Raw genomic sequence first — 16,550 nt, forward strand, 5'->3', positions numbered from 1 at the left:
TTGTCACTGATATATTCCACCATTCATATATTCCACTGCACTGTAACTTTTATTCTCCTGTAAAATCTGTTTTATTCTATTTTAGCTCATTTTTATCTTCTGTTTTATTTCATTTCCATTCCATATTCCATTTTTATATTGGCTTGTGTTTCTTTTATATCTTGTCTTAATGCCTTTTATGTTTTATGTAAGACACGTTGAATTACCTTGTTTTTGAAAGGTGCTTTACTAATACATTTTCCTTGCCTTTACAGCATACTAATTAACATGTTATATTTTGTTTGCTGGTTGCTGGTTGCTTGGCCATTACATAACCCCTGGTAAAACCACAATCTGTCATTTTAAATGACAAATTTTGTTACCTTTGGACAGAGCCAGGTTCGGCGTTTCCCCCCTGTTTCTGGTCTTTGTGCTAAGCTAAACAGCTCTAGTTTCATATTTAACAAACAGACATGAGAGTTGTATATATCTTCTTATCTAACTCTCTGCATCTCTCCTCATCATTTATAGTACACTTCCTTCTGTTTTCCTGCAGAGCATCAGGACGGATCAAGTCTGTCTCACAGGGCTCTGGAGGTTACGACAGTGACAGCGTTGAGATGCATCCCATGGAGGAGTGTCCCGAGGCTCAGTACTATCACATGCAGTGTCGAATGGGTGAGGGGGGTTACGAGCGGTCCCCTGGATGTGGCGTTGGCGGATCAAGGAACTGGGGTCTTCGTAAACAGGCTATCCAGAACTGGCAGCGGCGGCCTTACAGGAACAGCACTGAAGGTGAGGAAGGGGACGTGTCAGACGTAGGCTCCCGGACCACCGAGTCTGAGATGGAGATGTGGGAACAAGAGAGGAGAGCTGTGGCTGAAGTCCAGCAATCTGCCGCTCCTTATCCTCACCACGGCAGGGCAGGATATCGCCCTAACACAGGTAACGGCTCTCTGGGAAACTGTTCAGACCCGTTAGAAATGTACACACTGTCACAAACTCTCTCCAATCTAACATTTCAGCCAGAGGCTCAGACACATGGGAACCAGGATTCACAGAATAAAAGGCCTTAAAATGACTCCCGTGAGAGCAGTCACTGATGTGGATCTAGGTCAGGCTGAGTAGCAGCCGCTGTAATGTTGCTGGAGCTGTATCAGTGACCAAAGCTCATTCTACAAAGTGAATGTGGATCAGCCATGAGCATATATGGTAAACATGGAGAAATGATGCCTCATATCTGCTGCTGTGTGTAGACACAACAGTGTGAACACTTTATGAAAAATTACTTCAACTCTGAAGTACTGCCACAAATGTTCTTTGGAAGTTTGTCTTATCCACAGCATGGGTCTAAGGATAGAGACAAACTTGTCATTTTGGCTTTTATAAATGAACTTGACTTGACTTAACTTGTCTAGTTAAAATGCCAATTAGTTGCATTGTGAGCTATACAAAAGCACTCTGATATGTTATTTTTAAAGCAGCGTGAGACAAATAACAGGGCTCCAAAGACGCCAAAATTATACTGTATGTGGCCAAATTGCAGGTGCATCAATCAAAAAACTGAAAAAATATTTTATATGTCAAGCACTGCATTGACAAAAAGTATGTGTAGCATATTTCAAACTAAGAGGTAATTTAAAGTGATTTCTGTCAGGCAAAGAAATACATTAGAACCATATTTTTACACAAAAAAGGAGAATAAAATTTGTATTAAAGTCTACTGACATGAGGGGTTTATACAATTTTGTTTACCACCAGAATGTCTGTTATAGATGATGAGTAACCAAGTCATACATTGCTGTAGTTGCTATACACTTCTCTTTGTGCGTCTGTGTCTTTGGTAGACATTCAGCATGTCTGTATTTGCGAGAGCGCTGTTTGCCTGTTGTATCATCTCAGTTCCTTGTCTCATACTAAGCTCTGGTTCGAGTGAGCCAAATCAGACCGCCAGTCATGCCTGCACATTTCTTCAGATCCACCACAGATTGTACATCTCTCTGTTAACTTCCTACCCTGCCAAGATCCTTAAACTCACTGCTGCTGCCCTCCATTTTTCTCCACCTGCTGTCGGGTTTCTTCTAAATACCAGGTGGACTGAGGCAGTCTGGGAAGGAGCAAAACTGGGCCAGAGCCCTATGACAAATTCGCATGAACTGCTATGACTGTCCCATTAACTCAAAGGTTTTTCTCACGTAACACTCACCACGTTACTGGCATTCCTCTGCTCTGACGTAGTTCTTCTTATTGGGAGAGTCTGCCAGGTTTTATCAGATGGTATGCATCTCTATGCACACAGTTTTTTCTCAGTATGTAACACACAGCTTGGCTTTTTTAGTTCATTTGGCAGTCTTGAGCGTAGGCGGCGTGTGTGTGTGTGTGTGTGTGCGCGTGTGTGTAAGAGAGAGAGAGACCGAGGAAGAGAGAGAGTGAGAGTGTAAGTAATGGTTCATAGCCCTGATGGTTTCAAGCAGACGCCTTCCAAGGCCAAAGATGAAATGAGTCATCTAGGAGCAATCTTGCTGGGAGGAATTAGACGGGCTTGGATTGGACACATGGTATCAGCCAATAGATAGCAACAGAGAGCATGAAAAGATGAAAAGAAGAAAAAAAAATTATGTAATCTCATTTAGTGTCTTGTTGAAGGTTAGCGCCACCATGTGACAGAATACATTTCTACCGCTTTTAAACGGTTTTGTCCACAGATACAGAAGTAAAATAAAGCTTGAAGTTAAATTAATTTGGTCTTGTTTTAAATGTATGTTTACTACTTATATAATGATAATGGCCCTGCGATGGACTGGCTCCAGCCCCCCGCGACCCTGTACGCAGGATAAGCGGTTGATGATAGATGGATGGATGGATGGATGGATAATGATAATGGTGTGTTTTCAAATCAAGTGTTTTACTAAAAGCAACATAAAACGATAGAAAAAAATAATAAGAACAATAGAGCAAACAGGGAAATAGCAAGAACAAAATTAGGAAAAAGGACTGGTAAAATACCAAATATAAACAATATAAATATACACAGATCTCACCCCCTTTAGTCTTACACCTAGCTCCGGAAACTGCAACATATTTCTGACTCAAGAAGCGCTAAAAGTAATGAGTCGACGTAAAATATGGATTCCCTCAATGCCTGTTTGTGCATATTCGATATGTACCGAGGAACCTTTTGCAAGCACTGGTTTCTCGTTGGTGCCTGTTGTTGCTAATTTGCATCATACCTGAATTCTTTTCTGTGTTCTATAAACAAATGAACAAACTCCACTTAATTTAGCATCAGCTTGAAAGCAAATGAAAACAAAAATAATACATTTCTTATATAATTGTAAATAAATTCAGGTGGCAAGGGGTTAAAACTCAAAACTGAATGAAATGCAACAAATTTCCAGAGATGGTAGAAGCAAGATTGGATGACATTGAAATGAAATTCATAATTGAGGCTGGAATGACACTTGGGTTTCTCACAGAAGTAACATGTTTACATATTGGACCAAGTGAAGACTGAATTTGTCTGTCTGGTTGAAGCCAGAAATAAGGATTTAAACTTTATAATATTCATGTGTCCAGCCTTTAATTTTTCATTGTGTTAACCTTTTACCAGTCTCTGTTCTGCGTGTGGGACAATAAAACTATACAGGAGCACTGCTAGTGGTAGGAAAAGTTACATGGATTTGAATGTGTTCAATATTGGATTCTTGTCTTATCTGCCATTTTGATGATTTTAAGAAAGAACTTGCACTCATGGTACAGCAGAGAATATATCCTGTAATAAATCCTTGAAACCTGAAAGTCCAAATTAAATGCTGGGATCCTTTGTTTTAACTTAGATCAACTCACATTGTGTTTTTCTTCCCATAGGTCGGTCTGATGGGGTCTACAACAAGCCATGCCGCCATGAAAAGAGCCCGTCCAAATCCAACGAGGTGATCAGTCCAGAGATCCTGAAGATGCGTGCTGCTCTCTTCTGCATCTTCACCTACCTGGATACAAAAACGCTGCTGAGAGCTGCTGAGGTCTGCCGTGACTGGAAGTTTGTGGCTCGTCACCCAGCTGTGTGGACCAGAGTGCTGCTGGAGAACGCCCGCATTTCTTCCAAGGTGCATAGTGACCATTTAGATACTGTATGCAGTCAATAGTCAGTGGCATTATCAAAGCAGTAGCATGTGGTGCATTTGGCTGTGTCTTCTTTGCTGTTTATTATGAAGATTTTCACTCCCATGTTCTTCTCTATGCTTCTCTCTAAGTTCCTGAGCATATTGTCTCAGTGGTGCACTCAGACACACTCCCTCATCCTGCAAAACCTCAAACCAAGACAGCGGGGCAAGAAGGAAACCAAGGAGGACTACCTTAAAAGCACACGGTGAGACACACACTGAGCAGAAACAGACACACAGGTATGCGGAGGAAGTTACAGCTGCACACAATTTCTAAAAAAGTCACTTTTTTCCACTGGGGTTATTATTACTACATTGTGTATTATGTTGGCTTCTCTAAGCACATTGCTTTGAAGACTGTTGAACTGAGTGAAATCCTGAATGACTCGTCAAACAGTGATTGATGAGAGGAAGCCAGCAAAGGGAACATAAGTGATTGAATGCAGATGTTTTGATATGAGTTGAAAAAGTAAAGTTGCTTAGATAAATGAGACAGAGCACATTACAGCCTAAAGCTGCTCTTAAATTGCTGTTTCATGAATAAATTGCTGCAAACATTGCAGGAACATTTGGTAGGTGCTATAAATGGTAGAAGTGCTGCTGTGAAGGCCAGGAAAATCACCTCCTCTGCTCTGTCTCTGTCAATCTTTTTTTGTTGACCTTCCCTTACGTTTCCATCTAAGTGGCTGTCTGGAGGAAGGTCTGGAGGCGTTGTTAAAGGCCACAGGAAGTAACCTGCTGATACTGAAGATTTCACACTGCCCCAACCTGCTGACCGATCGCTCCCTCTGGCTGGCAAGCTGCTACTGCCGAGCTCTGCAGGCTGTAACCTACAGGTAGCCAAGTACACCCAGTTCCTGTCTCTCTTGTAAATATGCACCCTGTCCCCTGCATCATGCAAAAATATTTCAGTTTTACCCCCACTGACTTTGCTTTAATAAGCCCATAAGACAGCATTCAGTTTTATGCTGTGTAATATAAAGAAAATTTTCAATACTTGTGTTCTAGAAGCGCAACAGATCCAGTTGGCCAGGAGGTGATCTGGGCCCTCGGAGCAGGCTGTAGAGACATCATCTCCCTACAGGTGGCGCCACTACACCCATGGTAATAGACAGAAATATACTGTACCTTTGTAACTTTTGATAAATACGAAATATGCTTTCTGTCATGATAGCAAGGTTTTTGGATTATTAAATAAATGATCATGGAATCATATTTTGTCTCTTTTAGTCAACAACCTGCTCGTTTCAGTAACCGATGCCTGCAGACGATTGGAAGATGTTGGCCACACCTCCGTGCTCTTGGTGTAGGCGGAGCTGGATGTGGCATTCAGGGGCTGGCCTCTCTAGGTAAACATTGCCTGTAAAACAACTATTCTATGTTTAATTTATTTCCTTTCAGTGGTTAAATCTACAGCACAGAAATACATTATTCATGATGTTTATGTTTCAGTATTCAAATATAATCACCGTACTTTTTAAATCATGACTAAGGGGACAGATGTAACAATTATGGTAAGAGGTTTAAACAATATTATTGTCATGTGAGAAGACTAGGAATGCACAGATAATATATTTAACCAGTATCTGCTCAATCTATTGACATTGTCTTTCTAACAGTGTGCATTTTAAGCAATATTGATTGAGACCTTAAACGAGGCTTTACTTTATGTGCTACTGTAACCTTTGCTGTTATTCTCTTGACACTCCCCCCACTTATCTTCCCCACCTCTGTATTTCCTTACATCCATTCACAACCCCACGACCACCAGCGAGGAACTGCATGCGCCTGCAGGTGCTGGAGTTGGATCATGTGAGCGAGATCAACCAGGAGGTGGCAGCAGAGGTTTGCAGAGAGGGCTTGAAAGGTCTGGAGATGCTGGTGCTCAGCTCCACGCCAGTCACCCCCAAAGCCTTGCTCCACTTCAACAGTGAGTTTGGATACTGCTGTACTAACTACTGTAGGCCTTCTGCCCAAAAACCTTTTGTGAATGCACATATAACAGTTAACTGTAATAGTGTCCCTCTAACTTAATATAAAATGCACTGTACAGTCTAATCTCATGTGTTATTTGTGTGATAGCCTAATGAGAGCTACGCCTTGATTCATCCTACAGGTTTCTTTGTTATGGTTATTAGTAAAATCAGGTAATACAAATATTTTGCATAGTGTTTTAGGTTATGGTGTTGGGTCGGCTTCTAAAACAATGCAAGTTAGGATTACATTTAGGCACCTATAACTGTAAGAAAAATGCTGAATGCTAAATCAGCAGCACAAGATTTCTTTGCACTATTTTGCTGTCACAGTCCCTTGTGGTCTGCCTCCTCTTTCCTATTTCAAGAATATCATGGAAAACTACAGTGCATTTACTTTTCATAGCTGTAAGTACAAATTTATTATGAGAATGCAAAAAAACAAAAATACATATGATAATTAATGCCGCCTAAATCCTCCTTCCACTCGTGTAGGCGTTTGCCGCAACCTGAAGTCCATTGTGGTTCAGATTGGCATAGAAGACTACTTTGAGGACCCCAACAGCCCTGAAGCTAGAAAATTGTTTGATGAGATGGTTAACAAGCTGCAGGTAAAAGCACCTCTGTGTCTCATATCAAAAATACAGCACCTGCAGCACACCACTGTTTCAGTTTAACATACATGTCAGCTGATGAACCATACATTACAACTCACAGAAATAATGAAGACAGGGAACATATGCCCTGTATTATATTAGTAGTATTACTGTAACTACTGCCATAGTGCAGTGCTGACTTTGTGAATGTAATGGCTAAAGGGGAGATTAGCTTTGTTAATGTAGGTCTGCACTCTCTTGTGTTAGTTTCTTTTTCAGCCAACATGTCCTTGGCGTTTTGCACCATTGTATGCTCATGACTAACTGCTTTGCCAGTTGTTGTACAGAGGATCAGATGTATCTATTTTTGTCACAGCTACACAACATTTAAACCATGACTCAACCCTTGAAGTCCCAGTGATGGTTTGGTTGTGGATGCGCTGGTGTTAACTCACTCAGAGGCTTATTGTGAGAGGCTCGGGTCATTCTTATAGCTGACCACACACAAACAGAGATGTAAAAGCTGCGAAATCCCAGGTCTTTATTTATGTTTTGTTTTTATGAGTCAGTTTGCAGTGTGTTCTTCTTTGATATTACACTCAAGATGGTGGGGTTGCTCACAGCAGTTAGGTAACCTCTCCAAAAGCTGCAAACAGCAATGATTTATTTTTGTCCCTCCCTGTTTAAGTGATCCTCTCGTGTTTAATCATCCGTTTTTTTGAAGTGAGTAGAGGTGGCGCTTCTGAAGCAAGACCGTCATCCTTAACCTGCTGTACTTCAGTGCTTTACAGTTTTTTTTATAGCTTTTTATCAGACATCAGTTATTGTACACACTGCTAATGTCAGAAAACATAAAGGCATGAAAGCATCAGATATTTAGAAAAAAGTCATCCAGAGGACACCTTTGAGAAAATTATTCTGATGGCCCTTCCTCCCTTTTTTCTTTCAGGCTCTGAAGAAGAGACCTGGCTTCTCCAAAATCCTCCATGTGAAAGCAGACAGCCTCTGCTAACGTCTTTTGTGCAGATGCTTCGAGTCTTGAAGAAGCGCAAACTTGGCTCCAGTCAATCAAAAAGACCCAGCTGTTTTGAGCCCACTCCATGGGGTTTAATACGTCTGCAGCACCGACAGAAACAACAGAAGAACGCCATGAACCTGGATGAACCAGGGCCGAGGCTCAATGTGCATCCTCCACCAGTACAAAAATCAAACAGAAAAACTCATTCACTATTCAGTAAGGGTCCATCAAAATCTCCTTCATGCCGGTTATGACTGAAACCCAGTCAGGAGGCATATTTGGACTAACAATGGCACTATATATCAAACTAAGGTCCTGTCTTAAACTTTACAGGCTCAAATAACCCAACAAAACTGTCAGATTCCTCTTTCTCAGTCGTGTTTTGCTTTCACCATAAAAATGGATCGTGTCACTGCACAGAGCCAGATCCCTTTCTTGAAACGCCTGGAGCCAGGTGACAGCGCTGTATTTAACTGTCTGCATCCACACAATGCTTGACATATACTTGAGACTACCTTCAGTACCAACAGCTCGTGGGCAGGAGCACATTTTCAAGCATTCATACTTTCTACAGACGTACAAGGTTAAAAGTCTTGCGACAGCAGCTTTTTTGTTTGCGTGTGAGCGGATGTGCGAATGCATACAGTCCAGGAATGAATTAAATGGCTTTCATCCTGCCTGCCCTGCACTAATGTGTGTTTAAACTGGACAACAGACAACCTTCAACACTTACTGCTTCCACCCACAACAGAAACATGCTGCACCAGCTCCAGGCACAACAGAGAGAGCACAAGGACAGCACTCCCTGTAACACACAGACCTTGACAGTCTTCTGGCTGCATGGCAGAGATGCATTTAGCCTCCTCTACCATCCTCTGCTTCCTCACATGAACAGCATCATGTCCCAAACCTGGACTCAGTGTTGTGATGGTTATAGTATCTCTAGACCTGTTCATAAGCGAGAACAGGATGCAGTATCTGATTCTACTCACTCACAAGGCTGGAAGATGATTCATAATGCATTTCTCTCAAAACCTAGTGCCATTTGTAACAGTGTTTGTCCTCATTCCAGTGAGCATTTTTCTCCAATGTGCCATTAATGAGGGAAGAGGGACCATGTAAGGAAGATGTTTACTCAAAACTAGCTTACGTTTCATTGAGTGTAAACAGTTCTTACTGAACATAAGGGTGTTGTGTGTCATATCAAACATGGTCTCCAGGTATATACGATAGATGTTAGTGTTTATATATCATGTGAGTTTCATACTTTCTCATACTAAATAGTGCCATTCCTATTAATAGTGCTTGTCATGGCTGAGGCCCTGAACAATCCTTATTTATATTTTTCAGCTGGCAGCCTCTGGCTCCCTCTGCTGGTTTTTCCAAGCACCTACACAGCCAACGGACAGCTGGTGTGATAATCCACTTTGTACTCTTTGCAGGGCAGAACATGTGTCACCTTTGCCGTTTTGGTCATTGGTATCACTTACAAATTTACAAATTTGATTTGTTGCAATGCATGGCTATGTTGCAGACATTTTCAAGCAGTATGAGTAGCGATACTTACTGTGGGGACACTTAGCGTGCACTCCCCTGTGTTGCACGTAAAGGGGGTTCCAACAGTTTTACACATCAAGATCAGTTTATATTTCATGAGGAGTACTACTCAGCCCAGCCTGTGAAAACGGCTGTATACTGTCTGCTGCGGCTCTGGAGGAGCTTTGGCATGTCTGAGTAAGTAGCCCTCATAATGCTTATCTCGGAATACAGAAACCTTCATTCAAATCGGAGGGCATGTAGATAAAAATGTGTGGAAAGATGCATTTACAATGCAAAGAGGGTCTATAGAAATGAGAAGGATAGGAGCTTGACCCAAACTAGGGACCAAAAGTCAGGATTTGCTGCATCAGTCTCTTGCGAGTCCCCAAACATTTTGAAAGTGCAATACACAATCACCGCTGGAGTACCCTTTTAAACAGAGCTTGCCTAAGACGCTTACAATCACTTTGACTTTGCGCACACCCTTTCGAAACAGGTTGAGAAATGATTCACACATCAGGCAGAACGTCCTGTCCCTTCCCTTAAGACACGCCTGTTCATTTTACCTGGCACACCTCATTCAGCACAAGGCAACTAGCCCTGTCACAACACACCATCACATCCATGGGCGGAGTGTGCAACAGAGCAAGGTGAAGGGTCCCTGGAATGCCAAGCAGACGTGTGTGGCATGTGGGGGAAAAAAACTGACGAGGAAAGCTGTGAGCTGTTATTTTCGGTCTCTGATTCATAGTCAAAAATGTTTATGAGGACTTGTGTAGCTGCATATTGTAGTGATGATGTTCCAGGTCAATATGTGAGAACAGCTGTGGGTGTGGCATTTCTTCATGTTCTTCCAGTACTGCATACACTGGTACTGATTGTCCACTCGGTTTCATTGAGGGAACGATGTTTGTGGGAAAGATGTATAACTTTGCTGACACAATAGAGAAAACACAACAGCACTTAATGATTTTGAGTTTTAGACAATCCTGCCTTCACTATCAGCTACTCTGTACATAATGTTTGTATAAAAAAAAAATCAAAAACAAGAAAAAAAAAAAAGGACCAACATTTGATGTTATAATATTAAGGTTATACTTATGAGTGGAAAAAGTGAAAGTTTACAGGTTACATTCTGTAAGCCTTTTCTCTCCAAAGTTGAATGAAAGATAGAGAATTATATTATGTATAACAGTAGTGTTGAAATTGCAGTTGTGTATTAGATACTTTATATTAAATGTGCATCAGAGTCATATAGAGATGGAAATTATTTAAGAAGAGGATAAAGATGATAATTCAGCTATTTATTTCTATAAAAAAAAGAGCGATGTGTATAATGTTGGCATGTTTGTGTTCAAGCATCAATCATTAAGTTGCCTTCTTAACTGTTCTGCTACTGTGAAATCTATTAGATGTTTTAAGAGCTTTGATTGCCTGCAGGTTAATAACGTTTCATTTTATTTGATCCAGTCTGTTGTTGCACTAGTGAGAAAAAAAAAAGAAGATATTTCAGATGTTTATTATAAGAGTGTTGTTTCTAATGTTCAGCTATTTCTCAGTATTTGACAAAATGTGATGCACTTTTTCTCCTGAACACTTTTATTGGTCCGTCGTCGGTCAGTTTAGTCAGAAACGACACTGGTTTCTGTCGGCAGGATGCCTGGCGGCGTTTTCTGTTTCTGTGGTAAGAAGCCAACTGTTTCTTACATGTTCGGTTTCATGGAAAGAAGATTTTGGAAACACAGCAATTACATATGAACTTCTATGACTGAGCAGCGTCTTTTCTCTTACACCGTAGCTCATATTTCATTGGTTGGGAAGCTAAAGATTGATACCGATTCACCAACAGTTAAGTGCTTTTTCGGTTCATTGCCAATATGACCTTACGCTCACCTTTGTATGTGTTACTGTCTTTGTTTTAACTTTGCGTTATACTATAGATTTCATGCTCATAGCAACAGTACATTTGCTTTATTGTGAAAAATGGACCTGCTGAAGATGTTGCAGAGGCTGTACGCTCTGAAACGGCAGATTAGAGGGGCCAGAATAACTTTAGGCCTCCACATATAAAACAGAATCATATCTAATTTATTTATTGAAGATTTATTGAATTGATTATTACTGAAGCATCACTTATAAACCAAGGTGCTTCTTCATTCATATGTTAATTTCATTATTTAATATTCAGAATCGAGTCTTACTCCTCCTCTATTGCAGTTACACCCATGTATCATACTGTGCAATTGAAAAACAGTGAGTGTTCATGTACTCTGATTGTACTCTGCCCATTCATCTGAATAGTATTTTACACATTACCTCAACACTTACCTGGGCAGTTAAGTGTGCAGTTTGTCTTTGTACTACTTAATCTTTGAATGCCATCGACAGGTATGTCAATTTATTCATGAACTTCATCTATGTTGCTAAACGACAAAAAGGATTCTGTTGCTGGAAAAAAAAAACGTTTCCAAAAGACGATCAGCCTTCTGCGATGACTGCAATAGATGGAAATGTTTTACTCATTTTCACTCATTTGTTGTCATCAATAAAACTGCTTTAAATTGTATTTGCTCATACTTTCCCCTGCTTTTTAAAAGGATTTGAAAGGAAATTGTAGATTGCGATTAAAGGGTCAAATGAATTTATTCTTCGTTTCAAGAACTCCTATCCAGAGCTATGACATGGTGTCCTGAAAGTAGTGATGATGAATTTCTTTAAATATAGTTTTTCAATGTAGCTCCTTCTGAGAAAACCTCTGCACTCACAACACAATGCTAAGGTGCAAGAAGGCCAAAACAAAATCACATAGGCAATCAAGAAAGAAAGCATTACACATTAAAGCTTATGACATGAAGTTGAATGAAATAAAGCTTTGAATGCTGTAAGCACCACAAATGAAAATTAATTCAGCCGAAATCTGATGTCTCGAAACCTTGGCAAATAAGACCGATACTATATACCACATACAGTATGACAGATACCATTATACTGTAGTTACATGAGAAAACATCTCTTTGTAATTTTGGCATGCCTTTGATTAAGCCTGTATCCTGCAGTTGGAACTATAGACTGTATACAGGTATATTGAAGCACAGACTGTGTCACCTGGAGCAACAAATTATTACCCAACTCTGCAGCAGAACCAACAACCTTTAGTCTCTTTTTGCTCCCATCAGACATTTTGACCTGTCTTGCCATTTTGACTTGAGCACAGGTCCTTTCCCTGCTATGATGGCAAGATGGCTGCCATGAAAAAGGTCTGCGGTAACTCACTGTATGGTAGCTGCTTAGCACAAAACGGCTAACATCAAAGCAACTACAGAAGCTCGTGAACAAGCTCAAAAAATATGCTGTAGCAATTAAAGACTGAGGTTTTCTTTGTAGGAGCTGGAGAAGTAAAAGGAAAGCAGGAAATGCATTGATCAGGTGACTAGAAACACTAATATGGCAGATTTGTTGCCATAATAACACACACTGTATGTCTGGGCCTTTCTCATTTCCCAAATATGTGCCTCCTCGCCGCCTAGATCCTCGAGGCTGTGACCTGGAAATCGATCTCAACGCACCATCTTGAAGGACATGTCAATTCCTGAAATGCACCTGGAGGAGCGAGGAGGCGAGGAGACACAAATTTAGGAAATGAGAAAGGCCCTGTGGACCTGTATCTTGTTTTGAAGTTGCTCTGCCCCATAGTGGCCAAAGAAATATTAATGCCGCTTTAACAGCATGTTGTATACTGTTGAAATAAATCTATAAATAATGGTTTAATATTTTTATATATATAATTGGTATGCACACTTAAATACATACCAAGCAGAAATAGTGTGAACCTATATTCCAAAGTTACTGAAATCCTAACTTCTCTGTTAGTCAGCGTCACACCCTGAGTACATTGGTCATTTCTCAGCATCCTGTTTGTTGATATTTGTCTGCGAGGGCAGCATTGAGTGTTCATCCTCACCTGAGAGGGAAGAACAGTACAGTAATGGCGGATGCAGCGCTGACATAATACGGTGATGCAAAACCAACAAGCAGGCAAGGTGACACAGCCTTGACCTGTTTTCTGTGGGACATGTAGGTGTGGGTGGTTTGTTGTGGGAAACATGTTCGGGGTAATGTGCATGGCTTCATGTCTTCTGGAAATAACAAGGAACTTGAGTTGTATTTACAAGCCACAAGCCCCACAAAGTCCGATACGCCCTTACCTTATGACCTTCTTCAACCATCACATTATTGTTATTATTGGAACTACTTTATATCAAAAACATAGTCCTTAAAAGAGATTACACTACAGGTAAGTGAAAGTAGTTTTGTTTCTTAGTATATTTGCTTAATTTGGGGGAACCAAAAAATTGCAATTAAATAATAATCTACAAACAGTAGCAAAAGTAATGAGTAAGTAATTTTAAATGATATGTCAATGTCTAATAATAAATTATTTACAAATGGCACAATAACTACTTCTAATGTTTTTAAAATTAATTAATACAATTCATGATCATGTGTAAACAAAGAATTATTAAGGATTAGTTTATCATAAAAGGCATATAATTCAATAAATATTTGTATAGCACTATCTCATACAATAGCAGTTCAAAGCGCTTTACATAAAAACAAAATAAGCATATGTTATCAAATGTGGCTTGTAAACTGTATAATGGAATTTGTACAAGTTTACCACTGGTTATGAGTTGTTTGAGTGCAATGTCTTGGTAAACTCATCTGTAACTTCATAAATTGACAAGAAAACACCTGAAAGCAGCATTACCTTTTTGAAAATACATCTAGTAAAACATTTCACTATGTAATGATCTCTCTGTTTCACCATAACGGGCAAACAAAAGATGACTTTATCTTCTGGTGATAGCTATAGTTGAAGGGTTAAATCCTCTGCAGCCTCTCGTGTTCCCCTGCTGGACCAGGCCTCCTGCCAGAACGCTGTCCCTGTGTTTCCCTCTCTGCTTTCCAACTGTCTGAATGAAGGAGGAGGGTGAGTACACTGCCCACAGAAAACAGGGTTTCAGTTGTAAAGCCTTATACACACAATCACAATCCACAATAATCCCTCTTGCTGCTCATTGTTTTGGTTTTATGCCTCACAAATACTTTACAACCTCATTTTCTGCAGCAGCTTCAGGCAGATGTTCTTAGCAAAAGAAGTTCTACCTGGTAAAGAATACAAACATGTCCTTAATAAGTAGAAGTAAAACTTGACCTGAAATGGATGCTAATGCTGTGTGTCTGCTGGAATTTTAATCTATGTCTAATATGTTACCCATAATAATTATAGGGCGGTGATATATCAGCACTGTGTTTTTCTCTAGTAGCTACAGTGACAAATTAAGCTATTAATTATTAATTCTGTCCTGTCTTAATGAGACACAGCTGTGTACATGTCTTCTCTCAGAGCTCAGGGAGTAAAGCGCTAAACCATGTTGTGGCAAATCTGCCATGAAATGTAACTCGAGCTCTGATTGGCTATGGGATGAAGATTGTTGGCAGGCTCGGCTGTTTCTGTGCCCTTCACACTGTGAGGTGTCAGATGCAGATGAAGCTCCAGTTACATCTTACTGTGGATAACCAAAGTTTTGCCACATCAAGGCTCCAGAGAGCACCTAAATCTTAACAGACGTAAAAGAGGAATCCTTTGCTCAAATATTTTAATAACTGTATTGTTAATTTTTTTTTAAATTCATCTTCTGCTTCTTTGAATTTCAAGTCTTCACTTGGTGATTCCTGTTAGAAACAGGTTGAAAAAATCTAACTAGACTGGTAGAGTTTTTTTCCAACTTATGTTATTTTATTAAAAAACATAGTTGAAATAGCCTGGGACGACTGGGAGCTTGTTGTCTCACAAAAAATCCCTACAATTTAGTTCATTATCCAACACCACTGATGGATAGGTGACATCAATAACTTTATGAGCCATGGCCTGATGAGTCACAAACCACAACAGCAAGTGTGTTCATCACCTTTCCTTTAGAAAAAGTATCCATAGTCGTCTGCGCTACTTGCAGTGCTTCTGCATTTTTTGTAAATGCTGCGCGGGTTGTCCAATAGGTGATGATGTTTTATGAATTTAAGTTGCAGTGTGTTGAGCTCTCAGGGCCAACACTTATGGACCTCAATGTAGACTATCAAGCAGACAAAATTAAAAGCCTTTGTGCAGCTCCAACAGACACACGTTGGAACGAGTTGTTGTTGCTGTAAATGTCTTGCACATGAAAAAGTCACATCTTTATGGTCTATTTATTGTGCTTGATATACTTGTAGAATTAGTGTAGATGTGGACTGAAAAAGATCTTTTAAATAATAAAGAAATACTTTTATTGAGACTAATGCATTTAACTGTACAGACATGGGTGTGGAGTTTGAAAGACATGGGCATTTACCAGACCTATTGGGGGCTAGAACCCAGGATATCTCAGCTTCTTCTGCATTCATTTACTGATACTTAAAAAATGTTTAAAATCTTTTTCAAAGAGCTGTCTGTTGCACGACTTAATAATAAGTATCCCTTTTTTTGTTTGACTAGTCAAGTGAGAGGGACTCTACAGAGAAACCAAAATATTCTAATTTTAAATGGTAAATGTAGGAAAATGTAGGAGATTTGAAGAAAATTTTGTTTTTCATTGTGAAAGGCGCTATAAAAATCAAAGTTATTATTATTATTATTATTATTATTTTGCCACCGGCACATGACAAATATAGTCTAGTCACCAAGACAGTGGCTCCCAACCTGGGGGGCATGAAGCCACTTCGGGGGGGTCGTGGATGTTGAGAGGACCTAAAGTTGCATGAATATGATTCACAGTGGCAAAAACAAACGAAAGTGCACTGATGCAAGCAAGACTATTTTGCTAACCTGAATCTTGTTTATTTCACCTGTATTGTTAATGACAGATAAAAATTAAATCTACTTTTGCTGTGGTGGGGGGCATGAACTTGTTTTGGCTTCTGCACTAAGAACATGTAAAAAACAAAACAAACAAAAAACGTATTAATGTCCTACTTTATCGCCCCTTATATGAGGAAACTAGTATGAACATAAAAAATACAGCATCATCCCAGTTCTTTTCAGCCTCTGATCGTGTTTGCCACTATAGAAGCGGATTAACACTGCTGTCCAACAGAAGCGAGGATTGGGTTGAGGCCTGTTCTAACACCATCTGTCACTTTGGCACATGGCTTTTAGAGCCTTTTCTTTTCTTTCCATGTGCACTCACTTTCTGCTTTTCTCTCATAAATTCAAAAGGATACCAAAATGTTGATAGTATGGAAA

General features: G+C 39.9%; 1 protein-coding gene across 2 annotated transcripts in view; it reads left to right on the top strand.

The window, feature by feature from the left end:
- fbxo41 (F-box protein 41) overlaps positions 1 to 11,834 on the top strand; it is a 51,837-nt gene extending 40,003 nt beyond the window's left edge. For both annotated transcript variants that reach the window (XM_038713294.1, XM_038713293.1), the window contains 9 exons: positions 536 to 924; positions 3,847 to 4,085; positions 4,233 to 4,348; positions 4,826 to 4,978; positions 5,151 to 5,246; positions 5,373 to 5,491; positions 5,914 to 6,072; positions 6,611 to 6,726; positions 7,661 to 11,834. In XM_038713294.1, the coding sequence (XP_038569222.1) occupies positions 536 to 924; positions 3,847 to 4,085; positions 4,233 to 4,348; positions 4,826 to 4,978; positions 5,151 to 5,246; positions 5,373 to 5,491; positions 5,914 to 6,072; positions 6,611 to 6,726; positions 7,661 to 7,723 (1,450 nt within the window). In that variant the 3' untranslated portion in view covers positions 7,724 to 11,834. The remainder of the gene's footprint in view (positions 1 to 535; positions 925 to 3,846; positions 4,086 to 4,232; positions 4,349 to 4,825; positions 4,979 to 5,150; positions 5,247 to 5,372; positions 5,492 to 5,913; positions 6,073 to 6,610; positions 6,727 to 7,660) is intronic.
- Positions 11,835 to 16,550: the final 4,716 nt, after the last annotated feature.

This window comes from Micropterus salmoides, unplaced genomic scaffold (genome assembly GCF_014851395.1).
Source record: "Micropterus salmoides isolate LMB-PRFRI ecotype aquatic unplaced genomic scaffold, ASM1485139v1 Ms_hic_scaffold_12, whole genome shotgun sequence".
NCBI lineage: Eukaryota > Metazoa > Chordata > Actinopteri > Centrarchiformes > Centrarchidae > Micropterus > Micropterus salmoides.